At 42.0% G+C, this 21,329-nt stretch overlaps 1 protein-coding gene across 2 annotated transcripts in view; it reads right to left on the bottom strand.

Moving 5' to 3' along the window:
• The window catches only part of ATF6 (activating transcription factor 6), a 69,512-nt gene extending 48,198 nt beyond the window's left edge, over nt 1-21,314 (bottom strand). For both annotated transcript variants that reach the window (XM_015869466.3, XM_015869467.3), the window contains exons 1-9: nt 21,229-21,314; nt 21,055-21,131; nt 20,642-20,738; nt 20,319-20,419; nt 19,678-19,804; nt 19,317-19,523; nt 16,713-16,933; nt 10,466-10,651; nt 10,272-10,363 (exon numbers count right to left, since the gene is read on the bottom strand). In XM_015869466.3, coding sequence (XP_015724952.2) covers nt 10,272-10,363; nt 10,466-10,651; nt 16,713-16,933; nt 19,317-19,523; nt 19,678-19,804; nt 20,319-20,419; nt 20,642-20,738; nt 21,055-21,131; nt 21,229-21,295 — 1,175 coding nt within the window. In that variant the 5' untranslated portion in view covers nt 21,296-21,314. The remainder of the gene's footprint in view (nt 1-10,271; nt 10,364-10,465; nt 10,652-16,712; nt 16,934-19,316; nt 19,524-19,677; nt 19,805-20,318; nt 20,420-20,641; nt 20,739-21,054; nt 21,132-21,228) is intronic.
• Nucleotides 21,315-21,329: the final 15 nt, after the last annotated feature.

Genomic DNA, 21,329 nt, shown 5'->3' with positions numbered 1-21,329 from the left:
TAGGACCTTGCCAGGCATGTTGATCACTACTTACAGAGTACATTTTGATTCATGCCCCATCCCTCCTGTGTAGCAGAGCATAAAGCCTACAGGGGAAGGTCTTATTTTCCTATTTGTTACATGGCATCACACTGCAACAGGCAATGAATGCAAATGATAATAACAAAGAAAAACAAAAACTAGCAAGGACAGGAGGTTAAATAGTCCCCAGCCAAGCAGGAGGTTTGCAGACCTTGCTCCTAGCACTCCCTCTATTTTGCCAGCGTGCATGTGGTCCTGTAAACAGCAACCCAAGTCTCCTCATGAGTATTTGTGTCACATTTCGCAAAGCTGTAGAAGCCAGGGCAATCCAGATACATGCTGATGTTGCTTGGACTGCCTCAGGTTTCTAGGCAGCAGCACAGAACCTAAGCAGCAGAAACCTTTAAGCTGTTTTCATGGAAGGGACAGTGAGCAGGAGAGTATTTACAGACAGCTTCCTTACTGTACATGCACACTAGCATCCAGAAGTCTCATTGCTTCTAATGCATAGAATGGAAAGCTGGATGGCTTGTTCATAGCCTTGTGCATTCGCCAATGTCAGGCTACCCAATTTCACAGAACCAATCCCCATGACCCACTCAATTTTATGAGACTGTGTTCCTTCACTTTCAATGAAGTGCTGGTTCAGCTGGCAGCACCTAGAGACAGGATCAGATCTCAAAATTAAGGCTGACACCTAAAGGGATGCCACACATTCCTGCTGGAAACCTTTTATCTGTGAAGTGGTTTGGGGCCCCTACTCTAATTTTGAGCCCTGACAGATACAGGTTTACAGAATTTTAGTAACGAAACCAAAAACATCCATCACAGAAGCTCTGAACGTTTCAACAGTCTCCCACAACCTGTTTCTCTACAGCTCCAAGTGAATGAGATGACCGCTGTTGGTGAACTTGCTGGGTATGGCATTTCACTCTGTCCTGCTTCTCTTCCTTCCTGTTCAAAATGACACTTCAAACCAGAGAAACTTGCCATGTCATTCCCCAGTTCAAACTTGTTAACAACCAAATCAGAAGACTTATACCAAATCTGCATTTTGTTCCACAATGGTTCTTCCTCCTTCCTTGCAAGACAGTTCTGCAGTGTTAATTCGTATTGTTACAGGTTTCAGCTAATGGAGGTGACAAGTCTAAGGTGAAACATCACACGTAACATGCATTCCGGATGCTCAACAGAACTAGAGAAATCCAAACCAAGTCCACCAAGGAAAAAGATACGCACCTCTCTGCAATTATAGGTAATCGTCACTTTTTTCCTTATTTAGCTATTTTATCTCAACAGCCACTCAAAGCCACACACCCCCATAACTTTGTTGTCAGCTTTAATCTAGGGAAAGACACTGTAAGCTTTGCTTCAAAATTTCACCTTTGTTAAGTGTGGGATGTTTCAACATGAAAGATGGTTTCTTCAGCAGCAAGAAATAAAGGAGAAGAACAGAAAATCTCTTATCGTCCTTACGGGCAAAAAGCATGGCCCCAATTCTCAGAACATACACACACAACTTGAGGGTTAAATACTATTATTTATAGTATTATTATTATTATTATTTTCTTCTTTTGAAGCAAAGCTTTAAGCTACACAGCAAAGCTTTAAGCTACACTTGCCTCCCTTATCCCATTCATTATTTGTAGGATGATGATGACCAAAAGCACCTTTACCAAAATCTCAAATAAAAAACACCCTCCCTCGGTCCTTTAGACTGTGCTAATGACCCAATACTAAAAGAAACATCATTTTTTGTAAGAACCTCTCACTGCAACATGAAATACTGCCTGTCTTCCATTTTTGACTTATCTAGGGAGTTCTGTTAGATTTTCCCATTAGAATAGAAGATTCTGTTGTTCTAGTATGTAGTATCTCCTCATTCCTTCCTCCCACAAAGGTTCACTTGCAGAGCATGCCTGTAAACAGGGCTCCATCTTCAGGTAACAGATAGGAGTGGTCATGCAGGTAACAGTCTACATCCTCCTCTGACTTTTCATTCCCAAAGACTTGCCAAGTAGGTACGTGAGTGTATGACATCAGAAACAATCTTCCATCGATTAGGGTGAGAAAAGCAACATTAATGACCAAAGAGCACTTCAGCAGCTAGGATGAAGGATGGATCTCTCTTGTAGTGGCACACCTGGAAATACCTGCCCACCTTCAGCATACTGAACTTTGCACATGCTACAGAGAACAGCAGCAAAACAAGCTGGAAAACAAAGGGCCTGCAGACCATATCCCCACCACGGGTGAAGATGAAGTCACTGTTGAGCACCTATGAATATGCCATAGAGTAGAGAAACAACAAAAAAAGGGAAAGTAGACAATCCCCCCTTTGGAACAGGAAAAAAAAACTTATTAAAAAATAGCATTTTCAGCTAAAAATGTTTCAGTATCACACAGGAGAAGCAAGGAAATTCTTTTTCATTCTGTTGGCCCTCAGGATGAAATCCTGGAAACAAAAGAGCGTGCCGACATATCTGCTGTGAGAAAGTTCTGATGCTTGGAGGAAATGAGTTGCTGTCCCAGCTTAGAAGTCAAGAAAGCTTAAGGCTGAGAGGTGGAGATGACCAGCTGGAGGCTGGAAACAGGACCTTTTTCTGCTTGGCCATGCTGAGTGCTTATCAAATCTTTGCAGCTTGCATATGGACATTCCAGATACGTTGGGCATTAAAGGGTTTTCACACAGCTACAAACACTCTGTCCAAGCTGGCTGAGCTATCGTTTTATTTAAAATGCAAAATCAGATCCAAAGGAAAAAAAAATTATAAGAATGACCCACTAAATACAACTCATGCAGATGTGTGTTCAGAAGTGTAGATAAATTTGATCATAGGAGGGAAAGAAAAGCAACCCTCCTGTCACGGTTTCTCCAAGAAGCCAATAGCACCTGATATTTTAGCTGTATTTTTACTTCTTTGGTTTGAATGTCAGTTTGATAAATGTAAAAGCAAGCCTTGCCAAGAGCCTGAACTAAATTTCAGTTCTAATTCTGGCTGAACAACCCTTATGCACTTCAAGTTTTCAATACTGACATTTCAGTTCTACAGCAATTTCTAGACAAAAGCCAACAGTGATATCATAACAAAGAGTTTTCTGGGGACAGAACTGTCTCTGAATATGAGCTGGGATTTTTCCCAACAGGGTAAAGTTGATAATGCTAGGAGACACCAACTGAAGACGATATCTTCTCCCTAACTGGTTCCAGACGAAGCTGTGACAACACCAAATGCTATCTGGAGAGTTTTCCCACTTCTCATTGTAAGCAAGGGCACCACTTATGTGCTTGGGTGCTCTGACTAAACAGCAAGGCACTACGCTCTGCTCCAGAGCTCCCCTCTGCAAGTGCCAGGTTGGCAAGGGGAGGCTGGCTCTCTTTTCTGCAGAGAAGGATGAGGAAAGCCATTGGAACTGGAGGTGCAGTGTCTGGGTGCTTTTGGGTTTTGCTTTCTTTAAAAAGCAATTCAACATTCATCAAGGGTGAAACCTTTGCAAACTTCACTCCCCAGCCCCAGCAGATGAACTGCTGGAAAAAAGAGGAAAGCATCAGTGAGTGTCTGACATCGTGTGCAGGCTTTGTGACTGCACCAGCAGGACAAGGTAAACAGGGAGCACTGCCAGCCCAAGGCACTGCTCTGCCAGGATGAACATGTGGCTGTGATCAGCAGGAGGAGGAGGAAGGAATCACTTCCTGCAGTTGTAGTCTGTAAGAAAATCCAGAGCATTCAGTTTTATTCAAGCTACCAACACATTCAGAGAGACTCTGAGAGGTCTGGGACAAAACCTTACATCCAAATTTCCCAGCTTGTCCTTTTCCTCTTTATTTTTCTCGCTCCTGAAGGAGAAATTCCAACACAAGCAAAGGTGTACCACAGGAGTGTTTGAGTTTTGGGCCATCTCCAACTCAAATGAACATTCAGCTCAGCACTGAAACTTGCACTTCCATTGTCACAAATATCAAAGATGATTTTTCTCCTTTAGGGTCTTAAAGCCATAAATGTCTTCCTGGATTTCTGCTTTGTCTCCTAAAACACTTGAGGAGCTCCATATTCTTTTAGAAGCATTCTTCATTGTGTGCAAAGAAGCCCAGGACTGGATGAACTCAATCTGCTGTACAGACCATGACTTGTGGTTTTCTGTTCTTGGCCATCTCTTAGATGCTTCAGTGCTCAGCACAAGTCCAGAGACCACTGCCCAGCCTGAAGCTGACAGAAATCACAGGGCATGGGTACAAGACTTAATGCTCCTTGCCCACCTCTACTTGCTGACCAGGCACCACCAGCACAGTGGGATAACAGCACTCACCAGGCAGGACACCTGGCTGAAATGACCCTCCACTAATCTAAAAGTGATCTTTTCAAGTAATCTGCTCAACTTAGTGCTGAGATGGAGTCAGGAATGAGCACACACCATTGAGAAGACCTGTTAGGACAACAGAAGCAAACATTCTCTTGCAGTTACTAGCCATTGCTTTTCATTTATGGCAGGTGACAGACACATGGCTTTAGTCTGCTCTGAGTGGACATTTGGGGTGTTACAAAGCATACCATAACATGGAGCTTGAGTGCTATGGCAGCATGGGGGTATGAAGCAGACCACAGCAAGACCTCAGCCCAGGACTGGCTTCTATGGGAGGAATGTGCACAGCCAAACCTGAAACATGCAGCTCTACCATTACACGTGGTGTAGTGGTAACAAGACTAACTCCTTTGCCCACACAGCTCGTGGTTTAAGGGAACTACCAAAATGCTTTCTGACTTTCCACTATCCCATCACTGAGGTATGCAGCAGCTCCCCAGGCTCCTGCTCGCTGTAAGACGGCTCTGTTTCTTTAATCAGGGAGCCCAGTGCTAAGGCTCAAACAATAGCAACTGTGCACAAAACCACCACTAAATGCACGAAACCTCTGAGTAATCCTGCTCTCCCACGCATTAACTTCAGATAGCTCAGCTAAAGTAAAGGCTCTGCCACGCAGACACTGACACAAGTATGTTTGATGGATGGTACTTCCAGCAGCCCCCAAACTGTGCACTCTGAAAGCTCGGAGGCTATACCACTACCAACCAAAACCCTGCAGGCTAGGCAGGACACCATCCCAATGGGCAAAGATTTATGCTTTTTGCTTGCCTCATGCTTACAAAGAGCAGGACGCGGTAGCATGCAGCTCAGCTACCCTTGGGTGGTTTCCTCATTGTTCGTAGAAGATGATTAACCTTACTTCTGTTTTCTCCCTAATGCTTGTGCTGCCAGAACACGAATGAGACACACCCATAAGACTTCCAAGAACTGAAAGCTACTGATTCTCCATGCTGCAAACTGCAACAGCAGCAGACAAATCCCATTTCCCAGCCACCCAGGCGGGTGCCTTTATTTGCAGGTTACTCAGTGGCTCGGGACTATAAATAGATTTATTCAGTTTCCAGGATAGATCTGGAAAGCAGAGGAAAACCCATCAGGACACTCTGGGGAGGAGTTGTATCAAAACCTCTATGAAAGGCCAGCAATTCTAGTGCAGCTGCCATAGGTCAACAGGACACAAGAGATTTTGAAGCAGAAGCTTTACTTAGCTGCATCAATCACCACCTCGGTCATCTTCCATCCCAAACACAGCTTAAGAATTTTTGGTTACATCATCAAGTTTGCTTTCCTGTTTGAAAGGGATTCCAGCCATGCAGAGATGGCTGACTTGTAAGCAAAAAAATAAACCCACATCACCTTCTCAACCTCCCCACCCTGGTTCCATGCTCCTCATAGATCTGCCCTTCTTCTTTCCAACTCTGTCTTTTTCTTTCTTTTCTGCCCACTAAATATCTGAAGTAGTAGTTAAGACATTCTGGCCGGCTGGATGTCCTTATAAACATTCTAAACCTGTAGTTTGATGATCACCATGCAAATCCAAGCAGACTGATTGGTGTGAAAGAAAAGCATCTAGCTGAATGAGAAAACACAGTCAAAACAAGCAATGCTAGGGCCACAAGCAAGCAAGGCCTACAGGCATTGCTGCCTCAAGAAGCAGAAATGCAGTGAACTCATCTTTGGCAGCCATTCTCCCTTTCCTACTTCTTTGTTCCTATGGCAAAGAAAGAAGGTCAGCAGTTTGCTGCCTCTACCAGTAGGGCTACAACTTGCATTCAAAAGAGTGCACAAAATAATTTATATTCAAATGGGAACAGAGAAGTAAAAAATAAAAGAAAACAGTTCCTAAAATAAATATGTGGATTCTTTAGACTAGCACATGTGTTTGGTTTCTATTTGTTTCAGCATTGTTTTAACACATTCTCAGATCTGGTTAGTACCCTGGCATGCTCTAACAGCAATATGGAAATCACCAGTCTGGGAAACCTTCAGATTTCCTATGGTGAGCAATAAAAAAAGCACAGCTAATCAGATGCTGCTAAATGCCAGAAGTCAGGACTCTCTCAGGGTACAAAGCCAGCTGAGAACCTGACAATGCTGACCAACGCACTCTCTTGCAGAAGGCAAACACAAGGGCAGGTACCTGCCTCCAGCTGCCGTGCTTCCTGCTCCAGCTGCATGCCAAAGCCTGTGCTCTCACTGCCTTTTGTGCAAACACTGCAGGCTGCCAATTTCTGCCTTGCACCTCATGGTATGTAAGGCTGAGGCAAAAAGGGTGACCTCTCTAAGGAATGAAATCAAAGTGCACCCTTCTCCCTTCATGCACCTCACCAATCATTCTGAAGTAATAATAAAAGGAAATTTCTAATATATGTTACATCCAAATCTAAATAATTTGCAAAGATTAGAGAATAGTTTGTTGACACACAGATGAGACATTCCTGTGCACCTTTCATCTCTTATAAAGCAAATGTTGAAACTTTCACTAATAGAATTCCCACTAAATTACTTCTAATAATTCAAAGTTTCAGATTCTATACTAATACTTAATATAAACAATCTTAGAATAGCTTAGTAATGCTGTACAATATAATGGAGAGTTACAGTTAACTCTGTAAGACCCACTTCCATAACCAGAAAGTATTAATTTCTCATTCTCACTGAATTTAGATTACATTCTTTACCAGAGATAACATGGTGCCGTTTCCAAGAATGAAGAATGCTTCTTTGTCACTGGTTGTGAGAACTAGACTAGATTCTCCTTCCAACATTCTCAAGCAGTATTTTGGGGCTGATGCACTGGTTTCCTTGCCAGACTTCCTGCACCACTCTCTTATTCACCAGTTCAACGCTACAGATTACCTACACACATAACATACTCATCAGCAGGCAGCATTCTGCTTCAGCAGAATTTATGTGCTAAATTCCTTTGCCAAAGGCTGCCATGTCCCGGACCGCTTCCCATAATCAGCTTCAGAGTCCTCCACAGAGCATCCCAGAGATCTCATCATTAACAAACAGTCAACAAGTGGCCGTGCACCCTGCAGGAAGGAAGCACTACCTGGGGTTCTTCTGCTGGCCCTCTGGAAGCCAAGAATGGTCTGCAGGGCTGACCAGGGGCACCTCCCTGGCTTCTCTGATTTGACAGAAATAGACAGCTAAGTAGAAAACCTATATCTGTTCCTTTGTTTTACCTCCAGCCTTCAAAGAACCCCATCACTTCCGATTACGAAACTGCAAAGTATCTTACAATAAAGCCAACTAAGACAATCACAAAATCTGCAGCAGAGTTTAGGGGGTGAAATTCCCACATTTCTGCTTTGTTCGGATGTCACTCTCTCTTTGCAATGGTTCGTTGGTTTTAAATAAAACAATATTCACTGCTAATATGTTTGAACCAAAACATTTTGTGCCTGAACGCTGTTGTGCCTCCATACAGGTTTGCAGATAATTTCCGACACAGAGGAAACAGCCACCATCTCACAAAGCTTCAAATCAGATTCATCTCCAATTGAATACTGCACAGAAATTACATACCCTGCAGCTAACTAATTTGAGGAAACGAAGTTCTTCTGCTGAACTATAAGCTAGCACAGATATTAAGATAAAAAACATCATGCGTATTGGAAACTGCTCCCTTGTTACAGACTGAACACAACGGCAATCACAATTACTCACTCGTGGTGCTACAAGTCAGTAACACCCCTACTGAGGTAAGAAAATGTACTTGGGACGAGTGAGATCTGAAGCAGTGGTTTATACATCCCACATTCTGAGCCTTCCAAAGGATACTGCACAATCCATGTTCACATCACCTTGATACAGCCAAGTATTTTAACTGCAGTGTGATTGCTTAATCATACTGCTAGGGAATGAAAAAGAAAATGAAGATAACAGTAACTCCTTGCTAGTATGCAGTTACATTTCTCTTCACTGTCTAAATCCAGTTCTGATTGAGACCACACATTCAGTCTCAGCAGTTACACTGGCACACACAGCTTTCACACTGGCCAGGAGCAACCAGACGTTCGGGAATTTCTTCTTCCTCTATCTAATTCACAAAATATCCAATAGGTCAAAAAATTAACCTTGTCACATTTCTGAAGTTACCAGTCGTTACAAAAACAATGAGCACAAAATGACCTTTCAGTCTGCCCTGACAGCAGTTCCTTGCTATCAATCTCAGCGCTCACTCCTTGGAGCAGAGAAGCTGACACATGAACTTCAGAGCACTGCAATAAGACTTCTCTTACTCTCTAAGACTCTCATCTTCTGTTCCATTTCCAAGTCTCTTACAACTACCAAAAGCTTCAAGCACTCCATCTTGTCACGGTAATGGAGATGCAACTAAAATTGCTGGCTTCAGGAAGATCTCTGCTTCTTTTATATCTCACCAAGAATAGTGTTTCTGGAATGAGCACTAATGCTTACAAATGCAGGTGGGATATAAAAAGCAATCATGTAGTATCAGGAAGCTGATTTTTCGGCTTAATAGTGAAAAAATCCGAAGATAAACCCAAAATGCACTAAAAACCAGTCTGCTTTAACCATATCCCTATCAAAGTAAAATTACCAGTGTATTTCATTGCCTGAAAGGAAACAGTATTTACAAAAAGTGCAAATACTTGAAAGGTAATTTCACCTTTAGCAAATTTACTAATGTTACTAAAATACAAAACACCAACATTTCAGAAGTTTACCTTGAACAGAAACAAAACCTTCCTCCAGACTTAGCCCATCTCGTTCCCTTAGTTTGATGTGGGCTTTAAGGACAAACAGAGACATTACTGACTGCTAGCAATCTACTGAAATATCCTCCCCTTTTGAACAAGTGATCAACTTCGTAGAAAAGATCTTTACATTCCAAAGTCAGGTCAACTACAGAGAAAAGCAATAAACGTCTCCTTTTAATCTTCTCTCTTCCATGGGTTTCACTATAAAATAGGTGGGAAGCAATGCAGCATTTTTCCTGGTCTTATTCCTGTTCCTCCTCTGCTGACACAGTTCAAAAGAGAGTCAACCAAACCAGTACATTTCCTAGCTTAAAAATAACAGTTAACTTGCTAAAGAATACATCTGTCACAACCTCAGCCAACCTGGAGACAAGGCAGTAACAGCTGGGTAGCATCTCACTTCAGCAAAGACATTGGAGCTAGAAAAGCTCAAAATGTGATTTACATGTTTATGAGTCTAGCTGTTCTCTAATGGCAGGTATGCATAAATAAGAGGAAATAAATCTGCATGGTTTGAAAATTCACAACGAAATACCTAAGACAAAGGAACAACAACAAAAGGATTATAAGAGGGAAAGAAATAGCCTTAAAGACTTAAAAGCTCCTGGAGGGAAAGAAAGGAGAACAACATTGTTCCCAGGCTCATAATCCAAGAATATTAAGGTAAGATCTTAGCTTTTCACACCTCATGGACAGCACTGCAAAGGACTGGAATGAACAAAGGGATTTTCAGCACTGCGTGCTAGAAGCAGCTTGAATTAATATCACTGAGATGAGCATAGGAACAAATAAACAAATGAGCTCCTAAAGCTCGCAACTCTAAAAGGATTCTCAGTACAAGACTTTAATCTTTTCAGGTATAAATGGAGAAAAATGCTGTACACTGCACTGGTTAACAAATCGCCAAGCTCAAGAGAAATAAGAAGTACAGGATTCTGGTCTTGTTGCTGAGAAAGACTCCAAAAGAAGACCCATTATACAGATGAGTCTGCCCCTAGGCACGAGAAGCATAAAGGACAGAAGACAGTCTTTGAGCTCAAGGCTTTACAATACAACACTGCCTACACTAAAAATTCAAACACAGTAAAATCACTCCTAACTACAATTAGGAGCAAATGAATCAGGAATATGGCAAAGTGGAACTCCAAGGCAGCTTACCTGAGTGGACCGTAATTCAACATTATAAAAGCCAGTATCACCATCACACATAAGGTTCTTCTCTTGGGAGATGACACTTTGAGCTTTTGGTTCTAGAGAGGAAAAAACAGAAGCCACACGAAGGTATGTCAGAAGTGAAATAAACCAAATTATGCTTACTTCACTACAGTCAGGCCTTCATTGCAGCCTCTTACCTCTAATACCACTTCATCCAGCTGCCTCTTCAATGTGCTATTTTCTTTCTTGAGCTTTTCATTCTCCAATAAGGCAGCCTCCAGCCTGGCCTCCAGTCCTAGCATGTATTCTTTCTTTTTCTTCCGTGACTGAAAGGCTGACTCCCGGTTTTTGATCATGCGCTGCTGTCTTCTCAACACGTTGATCTGGAGAGGCAATTCAGAGTCCCGTTAATAGGATGTAATTACAAGTGCCTCTACTTCACACATAATTACTGCTCCTCGACTTTGTCCAAAGCCTCGCATCCCCCATTCTGCCTCAAATCAGCCAACATATGTTATCATGGTGCATCTCCAAGAGTTGCAGCTCATAGGTGATTAAACCAAACAGGTCCTGCACCATCTCTGTTCTTTGCTGCACTCTCAACCTTGGCAGAGGACACAAGAAGGATATTCAAGCAGCAGTTTGATTTAATCAATCAAAACAAAGTAAATACATATCTAAAAGTATGCAAGGCAGCAAGTCAACATCTTCACTTCACCATGTAATATACACAGGCTACAATCAGCTGTTTTCCCAAGTCCTACTTTTTGGTTTTTCCCGAATAAAAGCCATTTCTGTAATGGTAGCACTTGTTTCTGCACTTTTTCCAGTTCTGTTATACAGCTTTTGAATACTGTAACTGATCTCAGATTGCATATTCTATGTATATCAAGCATATACATCACATGTATCTGGGAGCTTCTTACATTAACATTTTCATTTATGTTACAAGTGTGGTTTTGATTCAAATTTCCTGATCACTCCTCTTCATATGCTTGATTTCACTCAGCAGAGTCCAACAGCACACAAACTGGATTCCTTCTAGATGATGCCAGATCAGCAGATACACTCCAGGAGAGCACAGAGCGCACTCCAACTACTAGCAGGCATTCAGACTGTGAGATCAGACAGGGACAGTTCAAAGGCACTCCTCCCCATGTCCCAGCAGCCTTGGTGACTCCGCTGCCTTTCCAAAGCAGAACAATCTATCTTCAATTACTACTTAGTCATTTTGTGGTTTGCACAGAGTGGGACTACCCAGACTGAAGGCATCTTGCTGCTGACAAAGAGACGACGATTGATACGGCAGAGCTACACAAAACAACTTGAAACTCCAAGCTCAAAGGCTACTCCACAAGTTTCCTTTTCCATACAGATCAGCAATGGCAACTGTGTTTTTTTTGTTTTATTAAAACCAGAAAAATTCCATTGTACCGTTAAGCCACAACAGGATGTGATTTAATTATATTTACACTGAGAGACAACCAAATGGTGTATCTTACACAGACCTGAGTATCCTCCAGTAGCCTCCAGCACATACCCTGGAGTAACATTTATGTTAAAGCACAAAAGCTTAAGAAAACAGATGAGATCTACTGTAGAAGCACAGGGAAACTAAACAAATTAGTCATAGAACAGTAGCATTAAAAAGATCAGATAGTTAAAGTTTAGCTGCCTAAAGAACTTTAAATCAAAGCTTTTGAACTCTGTACATACTGGCATGTGGACAATATGTTGCTGTAAAGCTTTGATGTCTACAAGGAAAACTGGCCACAGGGTGTCATCCTTCTTCATGATACTGGGGTCTGGTGACAGAGACTAAGAATACACATTACAGTGCATTAATATTTTGGGCTGTCTCCATGCTGATCTAATTGCTCTCTGTAAAGACTGTTTATTACACGTCTAGTTTGCTGCCATCAAAAGCCTGCAAAAGTGAAGCTGCTTGTACTTAGTCCAGCTTTTTGAAGAGACTGGAAAAGGAATGGATGTTAGCATATTCTCAACAGCCCCAAGCTTTGTGATGTACTGTAACACTACAACACTCAACGTAAGCAAACATCTGCACACAAATAAAAGCTTTTCTTAGGAAATAAAAAAGATAAAAACTAAAGATTTAGGCTAACTGAGGACTGGAATATATAACACGTACCAGTCTGGAGCCAGGATCACTTCAAGTATCCAGAGATGAAAAAACAAGGCATGAGTTCATGTAACAGCTTTGGCTTCTCTGAGTGGTGCGATACAACAAACAAGTACAGATACTTCCCACTCTTCTTTAAAAAGAGGTTTTGCATCCCTAAGTTTAACAAAGATGACCAATTGTTGTTTGCAGACTTGCTTAAAATTAGTAGCAGCACAGTGTTTGTACGCTGACGGCATGTTAAAAGGTTCCTCTATTGCAGCTTCCGTCCCCACCTGCTACATTTCAGGTGGTGTTTATCTCTACCATCTTCCTTTAATCAGTGCTCTCCAAACACCATCATGAACAGCAGCTCTGTCCTGTATGATCCAAGGCCCATGTGCAATAACAGTGTCACTCAACGACACATTAATCTCACTTAGACTCAAGCTTCCATAAATAAACAACTATTTGTGTCCTTGAGTCATTTTATTTTAGCAGACAATCCCCAAAACACATCAAGCTCCTTGGCCAACCTTCCAGTACTTGCCTGGCTTTTCATAGGGAGTAAACCCTAACTGCATCCTTGTTCCTACCTAACTCTGATGCAGGAAGTGGAAAGAGCTGTGTGAGTGAAATAACAGCAGTGCTTAAGGTTGGAAGCCGTACAGCACCAGGCACTACACAGCTGGCTTAGCACCAAAACAAACACGGTGACTGCTGAGCATTTTGATAACCAAAAGGAAGAGAGGGAATCGGTTCATAACGACAGACAGCTTAAACAGAATTACTTTGCAGAACATGGCTGAAAGGTAGCAAACATCGCTGCTAACTTAACAATTTCTAATCCTCAGGGGACACAGACTTGTAAATGGAAAGCAACAGCATTAAAACCAACCATTAATCGGTGATGAAATTCTTACTTCCCAGCTCTAAAAATTACACCATCACATCAAAAAAACACCCACAGATGTTGTAAATACAAAGAAGGGAAAGGCTTATTGCAAAACCCTGTTTTAAACTGTACTGCCTAGATTCAGATCTCCAGAGTCCTTACTAAAAGTCATGAACTTTTTACAAATAAACTCAGCTACCTCAAAATAGGATTGCAAAGAAAACTCAGCTTGAGCAAGATGAAACCTCCATTTGGATGCAAGCTGTGCAGTACAGGATTATATATTCCTACCAGAAGAAAGCACACAGGTCACTGGGTAAAAGTTAATTTAACGACAGAAATTAACAGCCCTCCCCAGGGTTCTGGGTACACACACTGGGGATATTAACGCAGCGCTGAAAGCCTAAACCATCTCAGTTTTATACTAGTTGGCTTCTTAACTCTTATCACATATTAAAGTTACTCAATGCTCAGCACTTCTTCAACATGAATACATCCTTACATTGAGTAATTTTACACAAACTTATTTTTTATTAGCAATTAGGAATTAGAATTGAACTCTTCCTCACTAGCATGAAACATAAGAAGGGTCTATAAGCACACAGCTGAATTGGACCTCCCTTGCACACCTACTGCTTGCAGCCTCACAGCATGCAACTGCAACAGCAATCTGTTTTTTAAAGAGTTTCTTTCCTCCAGCTGGCAGAGTGGCTTGCAGAGGCAGCACAACTTTTGTCCCATTTCATAGTGAAAAGCCCTTCACCATTTTCCTAGTGAAGAATGACTGCAATGAAAGCCTTCCATTCCTCTGCTGCTGGCAAGCTGCCTAGACAAGGGCCCACCAGGATGAGCACCACTCAGGGCCCTCACAAGCACAGATTACTACCAACTGATCTTAACCTGATCCACTTGAAGGGCTGAGTGTTAAGCTCACAGCTTATCCCTCTTAAACCCAAAAAGAAAGTTCTGCAGTGTTTCTTCTTATCCTGCAACATCTGCTTAGATTAGCAAACAAAAACATGTGTTAGAGAGCTCATATGACAGCAACATCTGTGCAGTTCCGAATGCCACATATGGTGTCTACAGCAGTTGCAAGATGGTTTTTTTTAACTCCATTGATGCTGCCTGTATCCTGGAACATTTGTTCTTCTTCAAAGTACTGTTGCACAATATGTACCAAAGAGCAGCTGCAGCTGTTTTTTTTTTTCATGCTTTGGTAAATGTAGGTAAGATGTCCAGTATTTAGGCTGACAGCAAGTCTTAAAATTACCTTCTTAGAACTCCCTTAGGTGGAAATACCCACACAACCATCGTTTAAAAAATAGCCAGCCATTACCCAGGCTATTTGACTATGGACTGTCACAGACACAGATATGAAGTGTAACAGCAATTTGGAGCTTTTGTCAATTAAACCTCATATTAACACAGTGGCAAGGTGCCACACTCATTCTGATTACAGGGAGCCACAATCTAATGAGTGCTGACAAGAGTTCTTCAGCTTGGCTTTTTATATCTAGCTATTATTATTTAATAATATCCTCTAACTGACCTCCTTCTGCCTTTTGAAACTTAACAATTAAGTTTCCATTGCAGTGTGGCTCCTGAATTATTTGCAGCAAGTAATTTATTTATTCTTTTTAATTAAAAAAAAAAAATGCAGCTCAGACACAAACATAACAAGCAAAGAAAATTTACCATCAGGTGTGACCAGCAATTTTCAGCTGCCAGGAAACTGTACAAAAATTCCCTTTCAAAGAAGGCACATGCCTTTGAGAATCAGTGTCCTGCACTGGAACTACCGGTGGCCAAGATGGCACGCCAGGCAGAACAAATGGTACACAGTTATGTAGAAGAAAATGATGCAAGTGTGCAAGAGGAACCTCAAACAAACCGCACGATGAGAAGGTGCTGCAACACAGATCGCCACTTTGTTAAGTGAAGCTGTAACAATGGCTCTGCTCAAATTTATGCCAAGTGCTTTGCTGAGTCACACTCCATTACACAGGCTCACTGATATGTGGACTAGGACTCTCAACAGCAGGATATCTGAAACACTATTACAAAGATGACAAAGTAAAACACAGCAGAGACCATTCTCCCTCAGTTAAAAGGAGGGAAGAAGTCAGCGCTAGAAAGTATGTGGTAACAGTGTCTGAAAAACAATCCTACAAGTTTTAATTAAAACGTGCAAGACAATGTGAAAATACTAATGCAGTTCTCTTGCATAGTTACATAAATCTACCTCTGTTTTGGTCCAGCACAGCCAATGAGCCTGTTAACACACAGTATCTCTTCACCCAGACAGATATGCTTTCCAGAAAGAAAACTATGTAAGGGTTCCATTGTTCAAGAAGAAACCCCTCAAAGTTCTGCTTCATAAGCAAAGATGTAACTCTGTTTTTCCAGATTTGGATTCAATGTCTAACTGAACTTTCAAAGTTATAAGAGAACAGCTTTACCACTAACAACACAGGCAGAACAGAAAACATCTGAAGAACCTGAGTCCTCTTTGCATTAAAACTGGGAACAGTGCTTGTTTCTGTGCATGAGAACAGTTCTTGATAGCAGAAATAGCCCATTTGGGATGGAAATTCTTTTGCAAAGTGTGACACTACTGAAGAAAGGGTAGAAAGCGAGTCTGAGCTTCCGAATAATTAATGCATTGGAAAGTTATCCAACCAGTTTGACACCTCACCTCTGTTCTGTATTCATGCCAAATTAACACACAGGTAATAGACACAGCTAACTTACCTTTAGTACAGCAATGCTAATTTCTCCCTGCTGAGTACAGTGGTTAAAGGCCTCAAACATTAAGTATCCCATATCACACCTTATTAAGTTTCAGTTATTTAAGGTTGCTCCAGTTTTATTTGTCCTACACCCTTTGGAATTTCGTAAAGAATAACTTCCCCAACGTTCACATTTGTTGATTTCTTCACTTCAAAGGCATAAAATTAACTGCCTTAATAATAACTCTCACGTAAGTTATTTCAGAAAGAGAGGAAGCACAGATGGTGAGTGAGTGTCCTTAGGAAATACTAATGACTGAGCACCTCTCATCTCTGCCAGAACCCACACTGAACTGCTGCCAGCTGAACAGCACTGTGAAACTCATGATCCTTGCCAGGTAAGTGGGTCACAATACTGTAAAATGTGATGGACACTGCTTTGGATGGACACTGGACACTGCTTTCTCCCCCACACTGAGGTGCAATAGGGAACAGCTCACAACAATTGCACCAGCAATGAACAACACCCTGAGAGTCTAAAGGCCACAAATAAGAAGCATCAGTCCCCTCACCCAGACACACCTTCCTTCACTTCAGGCAACAAAAAACTCTGAAGTGTCCCAGTGGTCCTAAGAAAACAGTATGCAGGTTAATGCCAAGCTTGGATTATTGGCTATCATCACACAACCAGTACTTACATCCAGCCCCACTGCCGGTGTGGCACTTTGGAGCAAGGGTTTAGTCACTGTGATTTTGCCATTTGTTGAGCCATTTCCAGCAGTCGGGGGCAGCGCACTCACGGGGTGATTGTGAAGCTGTGTGGTCCCTCCTGCGACAGCAATGACTGGCTGGGAGGCAGGAAGCACCCCAGAAGCCTGCAGCTGCACCACTGCAGGCTGGGGAAGCACCACTGATTGACCTAGAACATAAGAACAAACATGAGTGCTCAGTGTATGATGTGAAATGGATTTGTATATGATCTGATTTAGGGTAACAGTGATACAGGTGGTAGGAAGTCTTGCTCCCCTGATCCATAGTAGTCATTTTCAGCATTATTATACTCCACAGGGGAAAAGGAAAAAAGTCCCAAAAGAAGTCTGTGTGGCTCTTAACCTTAATCCATCTTGCAAACCCAAACCATACCTATTAAGGGAATCCATTACTTCAATCTCTCTCCCAAAACCTAATGGCTTTTCAAATTTAACTAGAAAAAAAAATCCAAAAAAGAAATAAAAAAAATCCAAAAATCAACACTTTTTAGAAACATTACTTGCTTCAGTATTGCTAAACTCGAAGCACACAAAGCAACTTTCTAAGGAACCTAAACAGCTTATCTTAATTCTTCTTCTCCCTTTTGTCCATCTCTATTCTACTGCTGTGTTCAGAGGAAACGTTATTGCACAGAAGTGACTCATACACACACACACACACAAAAGAGGATGAAAAGAAAAACAAAGTTACACTTTCAAAACACAAGTTAACGCCTCAACTCACACTAAGACCAGATCAAGTTGTTGAATAAAAAGTACTGCCGTATATTAGAAACACTGTGCACAAACTGAACAGAGCTTAAAGAAAAGCAAGCAGAAGAAATGAGGTAATTTCCAAAGAGCTTTGAAAGGGAATTAAGAACACTCAGATCCAAGAAATTTCAGTCCAAGAACTACATTTAACTCAGGCAGGTGCTCGAGTAATGTTTTCTTGCATGAAAACACATGAACATCTCTTTAATCCTTTGTAACAAGATGACCTGGCTGCCTTTTAGAAGCAGCACATTCCAGCTGACATTCCAACCAATGTGCATGACTCTGTGTTACAACACTTAGCCAACTTTCTGGAAGATGAAGTCATTCACCTAACACTCCAAGGTCTTATGTTTGAGGTGTAGGATTAGGTCTCCTTATTGCAGAGATGATCTTAAAAGGCACAGTAAGTTGGCGCTATCCTATTTAAGAACTTCAAATGGTAAATTTGAGATACTTCCAACATTTTTTTTTACGTGTAGGACATGTGATGGTCTAACATTGTGTTTTCTTCTCCTAAGCTTTCATGAAAGGGTCTATAAAGGCATCGTTCTTCACACTCCTTGAAATTAAAAGGCACAACTTAGTCTGGCAGCTCCTGCTACGTGCAGGGAATTTTTAACAATGAAAGAAATCCCTATGGTTTTTATGATAGGAGCAGCACTAAAGAATTTCTAAATGTGCCATCAAAGCAAATATGTTCTTTCTCTCCAGTGCCTCATAGAAGCTGCTCTCAGGGAAAAGAAGCTGATCCTCAACAGTACTGTATTTATAACAAAACAAATTCATACGTCTGACATCCCTTATTCCAGATGGTATTTTATCAGCTGGAACATCAGACAGTAAGAATTAGGTCATGCTGACTGCACTGACCTGTGTTTTAAATAGTCTAACAGTCTTAGGCATGTTGCAACAAATGTCAGCATCTCCAGCTATGGCTTAGCTCCTGATGGATGAGCAATTAGTAAGAAAGACATTTTTCATTATTGTAATAATTTCTAGATACTTTCACTGAATGTATTTATCTCCTTTCCCTTCCAGTCATTGTCTGTGTAGTCAATTGCAAGAATCTGCAGCCATCAGGTGGTGAGAACAAGCAACTGCATCTATTTCTGCAATGAAACTAATATTCCTGCTCTCTTAGCAGAAGAGTAAATAATGCTTGGGATTCCGAAATGAAGACCCAGGCTTAAATAAACTAGTTACAGAGTAACAAGAGAAATGAAAACATACAGATGGACAGGAAATTATTTGCCTCATTATCATCAGCTTATAGTTTTATGGAAGTACTTAACTCCTAACACCCACTCACCTAACTTTTAGCAACTTTGTAACTTTGTAACACCTTATTTAATGTTATTTAGTTAGATAAAAAGCCATAAACTCATGTTTCACAAGGGTGAAAATGGCTTATTGCTCCTTCCCAAGCTTCTAAGTTTCACCCAGCCATCCTAACTGACTCTATTGAGCTTCCTTTGGTTAAAACAAGAGCACAACTGGATTAACCTTATGTATCACTTGCCAATCACAAGCAGAGCAGAAGATCCATTCCACACAATGCTCAGGTACCTGCTGTTTTTTACACAGCTATATAAGAAATAATTGAGGTTGTTTTCTCAGCAAAGTAGGCATTACTCTTCTTTTAACCCTACCCCTCCTGTTTCTTTTTTCCTACCCCTCCTGTTTCACCTGCCAAATCTAACTTCAAACTAGAGACTATCCCAAACAGACATGGTATTTACCCCCTGGACCTGTCTCCATGATGACAAATTCACCTACCTTTAGGAGGTGCTGGCTGGATGTTAACAACTGGCTGATGCTTTGGCAGTGGCACAAGTGTTGGAAGCGTCTGAATGATGATGGTTTTAGCTGGGATGCCAATGTTAGCCTGAGCCTCGGGTACAGCAGGCAAAAGAGGTTTTGGTTGTATCGATGGCCTAGACGCTGTCTGACCACATCTCTTCAGAGTCTTCACAGAATTATTCGCTAGGAAAAGAAGAGAAAGAATTGGATCAGAAATTCTAAAGTGAAAAACTTCAGTAGTGATAACATGACCTTTGGTGTGTTTCATTATCCATCTATATCCATTAAAACTGATGTATCCATTGGTGTGGAATCTAAGTAGCTCAATCTCTCATACCAGACCGAGAAGCGATGCCCACAATTGGTTTCTTCTCTGTGTCTCCTTCAGGGGATGCGGGGCTTCTGGAGCTCTTGCAGTAGAGGGAGATAGGAGACATCTGGGAACTGCTGAAGTCCATATCATCCTGCAAACAGAAAGTAGATGAGACTGCTGTTTCAGAAATGGATAAAAGCGACTACTAGAAATTCAGAGTACAACTGTCTTTCATTACAGGTGTTGCTACTGCAGGAAACAGGAGAAAGGCTGAAAGGCTTTCCTTTGCTATCTTATTCTAGTCAGTGCCAGGTACCACTGACAACCAAAGCAGCAGCACTCCATCCCAGCAGAACAAAAGGATGGAGAGACCAGCAACTGCTAGACTCAAACACCTTCAAAAGGTATTTTGCTTGGCAAACAGGCCAGTAAACACAACTGAGGAAACAGAACTGAGCACGCTTGATTAGGAATGGATTACAGGACTAGAAGAAAGAAAACATAATTGAAGGAAAGTTGTTTTTACAAGGGTTGAAAAATAAAAATAGTTTCATTTTATGCTATGAAGTTGACCAAATAGATAAATTAATTTTTTTTTTTTCAGCTTGTCTCAGCTGGGCTTGAATTAATCTTGCTATCTGTGTTACATGGAGGTTTCTGCATACAGGCACATTCTGCACCGGAGAGTCCACAGATGATGGAGAAGGGACCGAACATGTTGAAGGGGCTGGTGATAAGGGCTCCGTCTTCACATTTGCATCTGCATCTGCAAACGATAAACAAATAATTTTTCCCTGTACAAGTCTTTAACAAGAGCAAATCAGTTTAGGAACATCACTCTACACCAGCTATTTAACTCCCAAAGCAAGACGCAGCAGAAAAATGTGAGATTAAAGATTCTTCTCATCAGTACATTAAAGCTGTAACAGCTCACCCTTGTGGAGCAGGATGGAACCGTCATACCTGCCAAATTCAGCTAGTAAGTTACCTGAAAAAGAGTGGCTTGTAATATTCCAAAGGTCCGAGTCCCAGGACATCAAATCCAAGTCAAAATGGAAGTTATACAGATCATTATCCTGAAACGACTGTTCAGAAAGAAAAACAAGATAAGAACACAATATACACAATATATCAGCTGTTACATTCTTATGTCTCTGGTCAAGCAAAGGGACTATTGCTTCAGTTGATCAGAGATAACAGCCTTGAGCGGCACGTTCTCAGCTGGAATACATGAGACAAGGCTTCTCTTATTGCTACTGACGGTTCGTAGAAGGAACAGCCCTGCCCTGCCCTACAGGTGTCCGTAATGCCCTATAGGTGTCCGTAAGGCCCTACAGGTGTCCGTAAGGCCCTACAGGTGTCCGTAAGGCCCCGCAGTGCCGCTCTCCCACCGTTACTCACGTCTGGTTCATCCCTGGCGGCTCGTCGCGACTCCGCAGCACCGAGCAGCTCTCCCAGCTCCTCGCCCAGCACCGTCTCTGCGGGGAGATAGCGGCCTCAGCACCGGCAGCGCAGAACGGAGCCGAGCTCCACCCGCTCTCAGAGCCCTCCCTCCCCCGGCCCGGCCGCCCTTACCCCAATCAAGGCCGCCCCCCGCCGGTAACAGCCCCGCGGGCTCCCACTCGGCCTTCGCCGCCGCCATCTTTTCCGCCTTCCTCCTCCCGCACACGTATACT

Source organism: Coturnix japonica, chromosome 11 (genome assembly GCF_054131305.1).
Source record: "Coturnix japonica strain WE chromosome 11, WE-NBRP24, whole genome shotgun sequence".
NCBI lineage: Eukaryota > Metazoa > Chordata > Aves > Galliformes > Phasianidae > Coturnix > Coturnix japonica.
The sequence above is the reverse complement of the archived record's forward strand: the minus strand, read 5'-3'. Positions and strand labels throughout refer to the sequence as shown.